Here is a 9,780-nt window from a genome sequence, read left to right on the forward strand (position 1 = left end):
GGAGGGATTGGAGTTTGGGATTAGCAGATGAAAATTATTTTAACATAGAATGGATAAACAACAAGGTCCTACTATATAGCACAGGGAACTATATTCAGTATCCTGTGGTAACTATAACAGAAAAGAATATGAAAAAGAATATATATATATATATATTTGGTTTATATATATATATAAAATGAATCACTTTGCTGTATAACAGAAACTAACACATTATAAATCATTACATACTTCAGTTTCAAAAAAAAGTGTTTTGGGGGCTTTCCTGGTGGGGCAGTGGTTAAGTATCCACCTGCGGGCTGCCAGGGCTCAGCGGGCGCTCAGGCTCCAGGTGCACAGGATGAAGATTGAGAAGGTGAACAGCACCACCAAGACACAGCGCATCACCTCCCACAGCCACGCGAAGGGGCTGGAGCTGGTCGAGAGAGGCCTGGCCAAGGCGGTGGCCTCAGAGCTCGCGGGCCAGGAGAACGCGCGCAAGGCACGTAGTGTGATAGTGGAATTAATCAAAAGCAAGAAAATGGCTGGAAGTGCTGTCTTGTTGGCAGGGCCTCCTGGAACTGGCAAGACAGGTCTAGCTCTGGCTATTGCTCAGGAGCTGGGTAGTAAGGTCCCCTTCTGCCGGATGGTGGGGAGTGAAGTTTACTCCACGGAGATCAAGGAGACAGAAGTGCTGATGGAGAACTTCCACGGGGCTATTGGGCTGCGGCTAAAGGAGACCAAGGAGGTATATGAAGGCGAGGTCACAGAGCTCACCCCATGTGAGACGGAGAACCCCATGGAGGGCTAGGGCAAGACCAACAGCCACATAATCACAGGGCTCAAGACAGCCAAGGGGACCAAGCAGTTGAAACGGGACCCCAGCGTTTTTGAAAGTTTGCAGAAAGAGCGAGGAAAAGCTGGAGATGTGATTTACATCGAAGCCAACAGTGGGGCCGTGAAGAGGCAGGGCAGGTGTGATACCTACGCCACAGAATTTGACCTTGAAGCTGAAGAGTACGTCCCCTTGCCCAAGGGAGATGTGCACAACAAGAAGGAAATCATCCAAGACGTGACCTTGCATGACTTGGACGTGGCCAACGCATGGCCCCAGTGGGGACACGACATCCTGTCCCTGATGGGCCAGCTCATGAAGCCAAAGAAGATGGAGATCACAGACAAACTCTGAGGGGAGATTAACAAGGTGGTGAACAAGTACATCCACCAGGGCGTGGCAGAGCTGGTTCTGGGGGTTCTGTTCGTTGATGAGGTCCACATGCTGGACATTGAGTGCTTCACCTACCTGCACCAGGCGCTGGAGTCTTCCATCGCCCCCACTGTCATCTTTGCGTCCAACCGAGGCAACTGTGTCATCAGGGGCATGGAGGACATCACCTCTCCTCACGGCGTCCCTCTCGACCTTCTGGACCAAGTGATGATCATCCAGACCATGCTGTACACCCTGCAGGAGTTGAAACAGATCATTAAAATCCGAGCTCAGACAGAGGGAATCAACATCAGTGAGAAGGCGCTGAACCACCTGGGGGAGATTGGTACCAAGACCACTCTGAGGTACACGGTACAGCTGCTGACCCCGGCCAACCTGCTGGCCAAGATCAACAGGAAGGACGGCACTGAGAAGGAGCACATCAAGAAGATCAGTGAGCTCTTCTACGATGCCAAGTCCTCAGCCAAAATCCTGGCTGACCAGCAGGACAAGAACAAGAAGTGAGATGGCCGAGGTCTTCTGCAAGGAGACTCTGGGTGGGCCCGGTCCCGGTCCAGCCTGTGGGTAGGATACTTGCCCCCAGGTTGAGCTCTGTCTTAACTCGGGCGGGTGGCAGTGTTGTCAGTTTAGCATAGAAGGGTTTCTTTTTAAATTATTGTGACTCCTCCCGTGGTTGCATTGAAGAACCCTGCCTTATCTGGTGTGTTTTCTAATAAACCCTGATAGGTTATTTTGATGATTAAAAAAAAAAAAAGAGAATCTGCCTGCCAATGCAGGGGACATGGGTTCAAGCCCTGGTCTGGGAAGATCCCACATGCTGCAGAGCAACTAAGCCTGTGCACCACAACTACTGAGCCTGTGCTCTAGAGCCCACGAGCCACAACTACTGAGCCCACATGCCACAACTACTGAAGCCCACGCACCTAGAGCCCATGCTCCACAGCAAGACAAGCCACTGCAATGAGAAGCCCGCGTACCGCAATGAAGAGTAGCCCCTGCTCGCCACAACTAGAGAAAGCCCGCGTGCAGCAATGAAGACCCAATGCAGCCAAAAATGAATAAATAAATTTTTTTAAAAATGTGTTTTGAACAGCTGCCTTAGAGATGTCATTGGTGCCTATAGAACCAAAGTGAATTGCTCCCAAGAGCATGGTGTGGCCTGATTAGCACTGAACTTCTACAGACAGCAACAGGCAATAGAATTGGGAGAGAGCCATGGGACTCCCTTATCCAAATGTGTCTGGCCAGTGTCACAAAGCCAAATATGACTTTGAGTCCTGTGAGTCACTGGCATTTTCTGTCTCTTTTCTCCCCTATTCATGTTAATTGCTATAGGCTCATTTCCTAATTCACTTGAGAGACATTCACTGGGGTCCATTTTTTGTCAGGTATCAGGCTGAGTAGTTTACATACATTATTATCTCATTTAATTCATTCAACAGTTTAGTGAGGCAGGCATTATTTTCATCTTCAATTTTCACAGATGAGGAAATGGGCTCAGACGCCTATGTGCTGTACAAGGGCCACTGATCAAGAGTCATCTAACAGGGTTCAAGCTCAGGTGTCTCACATTCCGAAGGTCACAGCATGGACCATGGAAAGACAGGTCCGTCTGTATCACAGGCAGACCTATGGTGGCAACATTATAAGCAAGGACTTGGAAATATGCAGACCTCAGTTGTTGCTGATATTGTTTTTAGTTTGTTTGGAAAATTAAGAAAGTAATTGTCTAACATTGATGGTTGTTGTCATGACTAAATTAAATACTGTATACAAAATCCTAGAACATAATAAGCTTTTTTGAAATGGTGACTGTCAATAATAATGCTAACCATAGTAATTGGACTTTGATGTGGGTGGTAAGACACTTTGTAGGGGGTAAGAAAATACATATAACAACGTGAAGAATAGCAGGAAGTTTGGGAGTTGGGTAGCAGGCTTGAGGAATTGTAATTAGAGATACAAAGATCATTGCAGGTGGGTTCCAGTGTGGTGAGGGCATCCTTGTTGAGTCCATCCTGGCCTGGTGGGCTGTGGCAGCCTAAGAGATGGAGTACAAGTTTGTGTGTGGCCACCGAGTTCACAGACCTTTGTTCCACTCCTGCTGGGGAGGGACATGATCAGTGAGGGATGAGGTTCATGCAGCTGAGACCTTGCGAAAGGAGTCTGTATGGATGAGAAGCTGAGCCAGGCTCCCGAGGGGAAGCCCTCCACCCTGGCTGTCTGGTTTGTATTAAGTGGAGCCAGTCTCTGATTACCTTGGCCAAAAACCCTTTCCCCAATGGCCCAGGAACTGAAAGATTAGGAACCTTCTGGCAGCTGCTGGCATGTTCTGAACCACAATGTTTGAATTTACTCCAAGGCTGGGAACCAGCTGCCCCATGGAGTGAAAGACGAGGGAATTTCACATGTGCAAGAACCTGAAAGGGGGGAACTTGCTCTGGAAGGAAATGAAGTCATAGCTCTTGCAAGCACAGCATTTCCTCCAGACTGGGGGATCACAGCCATGACTTAGACAGCTTGAGAAACTTAAATCCACTATTATAATGTATATTTAGAACGGGAAAAATTTAGGGAGTGTGGCATGTTTATTTATCATTTATTTGCACACATTTTCATTGTAGATAAGGCACATCCTTCTCCAGAGGATGACTCATTTCTCTTGGTTTTTATCTTGGGCATCGTCTGAGAGGAGTGAGGAGTAGTGTGCTTAACTTTAATAAATTTTCTTGCATTTCCTATACATTTATACATATCTCCTCAAGAAATAGCTCAGTTAATAGTTACTGAGTGTCTGCCAACTGAATTGTCATAGATAAATATATATATTTATGGCAGTGTATTTATATTGTGATAGATAGGTAGATAAGAACATACATACATACATTTAACTTATTTTGAAATAATTATAGATCTACAGGAAGTGGCAAAGATAGTATAGAGAGGTTCCTGTGTACACTTTCCCCAGTTTTCTTCAGTGATTATATCTTAGCTAACAACAGTGCTATATCAAAACCAGGAAACTCATATTGGTACAAGGTATGCATAGGTCTATGTCATTTTGTTACATTTACAGGTTAGTGTAACCACTCCCTGACTCAAGATAAAGAACTATTATATCACCACTAAGGTCTTCCCCATGCTACCTCTTTATAGCCACACCCATTCCCTTGCCTCCACCATCCCTAACCCCTGGCAACCCAGTAATTTGTTCTCCATCTCTATAATTTTGACATTATGAGAATGTTGTATAAATGGAATCACATAGGGGACCTCATAAGATTGGTTCTTCTCACTCAATGTAATGAACTTGAGATCCACCCAAGTTGCATGTATCAGTAGTTCATTACCTTTTATTGCTGAGTAGTATTCTATGGTATGGTTGTACCGTAAATTTTTTAAGCAAATTGTCCTTTTGAATGGACATTTTGGTTATTTCAGTTTTTTGAAATTACAAACAAAACTGCTATGAACAATAATGTATGGAATTCATTTGGATATAAGTTTTCATTGCTCTGGAGTAAACGCCCAGGAGTGTGGTTGCTAGGTTGTATGGTACGTGAATGTATAGATTTCTTTTAAGAAAGTGGCAAATTATTTTCCAAGTGACTGTACTACTCTACATTCCTACCAGCAATAGCTGAGAGATCCAGTTTCTCCACAACCTTGCCAGTATTTGGTATTGTCACTATTTTTTATTATATCTGTTTTAATAGATTTGCAGTGACATCTTATCATAGTCTTGATTTGTAATCCCATCAGTTGCATTGCTATATTTAAACAGCCTTATTGGAATATAATTCACATACCATATAATTCACACTTTTAAAGGGTACAATTCAATGGCTGCTAATTTATTCACAGAGTACTGTATCCATCCCCACAACAATTTTAGAATATTTTTTTCACCCCCCAAAGAGACTCCTTATCCCTTAGCCATTACCTTCAAACCTTCCACCTCCCCCCAGCGCTAGGACACTACTAATCTATTTACCATCTCAATAGATTTGCCTATTCTGGACTTTTTATATAAATGGAATCATATAATATGTGGTCCTTTGTGACTGGCATCTTTCACTCAGCACAACGTTTTCAAGGTCCATCCATGTTGTAGCATATATTAGTACATCATTATTGCCAAATCATGCTCCAATGTATGGTTATGCTACGTTTTCTTTATTAATTTATCAGTAGATGGATATTTGGGTTGTTGGACTTTTGGGCCATTATTAATAATGCTGCTATGAACATTTACACACAAGTTTTTGGTGGACATGTTATCAGTTCTCTTGGGTATACGCCAAGGGGTAGAATCTCTAGATCATGTGGTAACTGTATATTTAACCATTCGAGCAACTGCAATCTGTTTTCCAAAACGGCTGCACCACTTTACATTCCCACCAGCAGTTTATAAGGGTTACAATTTCTTCCTTGCCTAAAGTGATCATTATATTTCTTTTTGATTAGTGTCATCCTACTGTGATACCTCATTGTGATTTGCATTTCCCTGAAGTCTAATGATGGTAAGCATTTTTTCATGTCTTTATTAGCCATTTGTATATTTCCTTGAGTGAACTATTTTGATACTTTGGCCACTTTTTAATTGGCTATTTGCTTTTTACTACTGAGTTTGAAGATGTGTTTATATATTTTAGACACATGTCCCTTACCAGATATAAGATTTTCTGAATTTTCTCTTACTCTGTGGGTCTTTTTACTTGAGACTGTTTTTTGAAGCACAAAAGTTTTTAATTTTGATCATGTCCAGTTTCACAACTTTTTCTTTTGTTGCTTATGCTTTTGGTGTCATATCTAAGAAAACATTGCCTAATCCAAGAGCATGAAGATTTACGCCTTTCTTTTAAGAGTTTTATACTTTTAGCTCTTACATTTAGGACTATGATACATTTTGAGTTAATTTTTGTATATGGTGTGAGGTAGGAATCCAAATTCATTTACATGTAGAGACCAGTTGTCCCAGCACCATTTGTTAAAAAGACTATTTCTCCTCCATTTAATTGTCTTGGCATTCTTTTTTCTTTCTTTCATTTTTTTTTTTTTTGGCCCTGCTGCTTGTGGGATCTTAGTTCCCTGACCAGGGATCAAATCAGGGCCCTTGGCACTGAAAGCACAGAGTCCTAACCACTGGACCACCAGGGAATTCCCTGTCGTGACATTTTAATCAGAATCAACTAATCAACTGACTACATGTCACACTTTTGAGAATTTTTTTTTTTCTATCCTCAAACTCCAGTTCCTGAGAACTAAGCAATTTAGCTTCCAAAGGATTAATTAATGCTTGATCTAAAGCTTCAGGAGCAAGGATTTTAAAACTGTGAAGAGTCACTTGTCCCTTATGTTAAATGAGATCCAGATACTTTTTAGAGAGTAACGTTAGATCTGGATGAGAGGAAATACCCAGTGGCTTTGGATAACTATGGGGAGAAGGGGGCCAAGAATACATGACAATCCCAAAGATCAACGTTACTTTTTCAGTTGTTTCAGCTGTACCTTTAATTAGTCTTGGGTTTTGATTGTTTGGCCTCCCTCTAGTCTCCACAGTATAGTATGGCCTCACTCTGGCTAAAAATGCAAGATTTTGCATCAGATAAACATGGGATCCAATCCCAGATCCTTTGTTGCTTCCTACCTGTTTATCTCTTCCAACTTCAGTTTCTTCTTTTGCAAATTTGGGATAACAATTATGTCTACATCAGTGGATTGTTTGAGCAGGAGGTAATACAGATAAATAGGTAGCACTGCCATGGCATACTAAAAATATTATCCCTTATTATTTTCTCTATCCACAATAAAACCTTATCTGTCCTGTGTTATATTCCCTTGGATCCTGCTTTGTAAGATGGGATAATCTGCTAATATGATTTTAAAAAATCCTACTAACCTCTTAGTAGGTTTGACATATTTTTCTTTAGGGGAGTAGAGAAGATTTCAATTTTCTTGTATGCTTTAATTTCCTGAGTGTATTACAAGCTGTATTAAATTACATTTACTATTTGGGGGTTTTAAGGGTCCTAACATGATACTAAGCTTCTATTAACATGTGATAGAAAGGGGAAAAGTCCAGGAATCTGTAAAGCCCCATGGCCCCTTCTACCTACTCCCTATGACTGTAGGCAAGTTGCTCACCTGCTGTGAGCCTCACTGTCACCACTTGTAAAATGGGGATAAAATACCAGCCTGGACTCTTGCACAGAGTTGCTATGACATTCAAAGGAGGTAAAAACTGTGCAGAGCTTTAAGAACTGTAAAGTTTGCTGTATCTGTAAGATGGCTTTTATTATTTCATTGAAGTACACACCAGTGAACTCTTTGACAAAATATCAATATTAAATTTTTTTTGTTATTTTTCATTAATATTTTACTACTGTATCAGTGGCCTTAAGAGATATAAAAGAGGACAGTAAGGTCAAAAGCTTTAGCTATGAAACAAAGCAGGGAGTCAAATTCAGAATGCACAGTTGTGGTTCAAGGCTGTAAGATGTTTTGAAATGTTAATGCTCATTGTTTTTGCATTCTTTTCTGAAACCTTAGTGGGCTGGCTCTCTCAAGGCTTTCTTTCTTAGTGGTATGATCTTTGGTAACAGGAAATAGAAGAACTCAACTTATAATTTTCAGAGCCTTAATTTTAGGGCCAAAGAAATGGTCCCACAGGCTTTTGTCTGGTCACTTAAGAAACCTGATACTCCATTGTGTGTGTGTGTGTGTGTGTGTGTGTGTGTGTGTGTGTGTGTGTGCATGCATGCACGCACGGTCACAGCAAACGTATTTGAAATTCACTGATTCTTACAATTTAATATCAGGTTCTTTTGTTACATTCAAATACAGTTAAATTATTTTGTATTTAAAAATAGGATCTACTATAGAACTCCATTTCCCTAAAAGTAGCCTTAACCCCTCTCCTTCCACCTGAATATTTACAAAGAAAAATGTCTAAGATGATGGTCACCTAACGATGCTGATGATTAATTCTGTATGGTATAATTTCGGGGGAAATTTTACTGTCACCTTTATATTTTCCTATATTTTGTGAGGGTTTTCCCCCTAACTTTTTATTTTAAAATAATTGTAAACACAAAGTTAGGAAAATAGGAGTCCCATGTAGCTTCCCCCTATGGCAACAACTTATGACTATAGTACAATGGCAAAGCCAGGAAATTGACTTTGGAACAATACAAACTACAGACTTGATTCCGATTTCATCAGTTTTGACATGCACTGATTTGTGGTGACACCCCATCTTAACTCTATTTACCCCTCAGTGAGCACTGCTATTATAGTGGTAGGGTGGGGTGTAGAGCACACTACACTTTAAAGGGATAAACACATACCTACTTTAAAAAGGCACATTATTGTTCATATGGTAACCAATTGGCAGGAAGTTACCTCATCCTTTCAAAATGACTGGTCAGGATGTGCTTGAGCTTATAACAGTCCTGAAGGCCAGTTGTTAAATATTCAGGAATTTTGTCATTGGTGGCTTGAAATCAGCCATGGTGGAAGCATTTACCTCAGAGAAATCTCTCAAGCGTATAAACCAAGGCTCGCCCTCTCTTGCTTGAGCCGCTGACCAGCACATCGCTGTTTGCCTGGCCACTGACAGCTTGTCTCGGCTGATCCAATTTCCGCATATACGTCTCCTCAACTCGGTCTCGGTAAAACCTTATTCCCCAGCAGGATGTTTCCTTATCATTCATGATGCTTTTTTCCTCAGGGCTGTAGACTAGGCAGCTAGATAGTCTAAAAAAGAATTTTCTGTTAATGGATTCTAATACCTTCATTACGGCCTTTCTTGGTAACTCACTTTCATTTTGCCCAGGGACTTTCTGGAATATGTATTCGTTTTTAACTCCAAGAGAATGTTTGGGTGTGTGAGAGAGAGAGGCAGTAGAAGGAGCAGTGGGGTCTTGAGTGCCCTCTCCATTCCCACCAAGCAGGCAGTGTTGAGTCATCCACACTCAGGGTCAGCCCTGCCTTGGCTCCCCCAGTCCCATCTTTTTCTCTGTAGGCTGCGGGGAGTCAGTGGTCCCTTCTGTTGAGGCAGAGGATGGGAAATGGGAAGAGAACCTTGCTTTCCAGTTGAAAAGGGGTCAAAAGGCAAAGGGATTCTTTGCAGATCACAGTGGATTCATAAGCTTTCATATAGTGAAGGGCCGTATCCTTTCATCGTTATTCAACAGGTGTGCTGTGTTTCCTGGTACCCTTAGTACATTACTTGTAGACAGAAAAACAGTAGAAACAAAAACAAAACTTTGCTATTCTGTCTTCTCCCCTTGTCTAAGTATGTTGCTCACTTAACAGACTTGTGTCGACTATTATATGTATACTTCCCCAGGCGCTGTGGGGAAGTATTAAATGTTCTCTCACCTCAATGACCCACTAACTGGAGACAAAAAAGCACACTGGCAGCACAGCAGAGCGGAAAGAGTACAAGCTTTCAAGTGAGAGCTGAGTTCAAATCCTAACTCGGCCACTTACTAGCTGAATAAACTTGGGCAAGTTACCAAACTTTTATGTGTTGGTTTCCTCATTAGTAAATGCAAAGTTGTTCAAAA

At 41.7% G+C, this 9,780-nt stretch overlaps 1 protein-coding gene across 1 annotated transcript; it reads left to right on the forward strand.

Moving 5' to 3' along the window:
* The first annotated feature begins 340 nt into the window (after window positions 1-340).
* Window positions 341-1,755, forward strand: LOC132518517 (ruvB-like 1). Its single transcript, XM_060146463.1, is given in 1 exon segment — window positions 341-1,755. A coding segment is annotated over 1 exon segment (1,371 nt). The 3' UTR covers window positions 1,712-1,755.
* The last annotated feature ends 8,025 nt before the right edge of the window (window positions 1,756-9,780 follow it).

Source organism: Lagenorhynchus albirostris, chromosome 3 (assembly GCF_949774975.1).
Source record: "Lagenorhynchus albirostris chromosome 3, mLagAlb1.1, whole genome shotgun sequence".
Taxonomy (NCBI): domain Eukaryota; kingdom Metazoa; phylum Chordata; class Mammalia; order Artiodactyla; family Delphinidae; genus Lagenorhynchus; species Lagenorhynchus albirostris.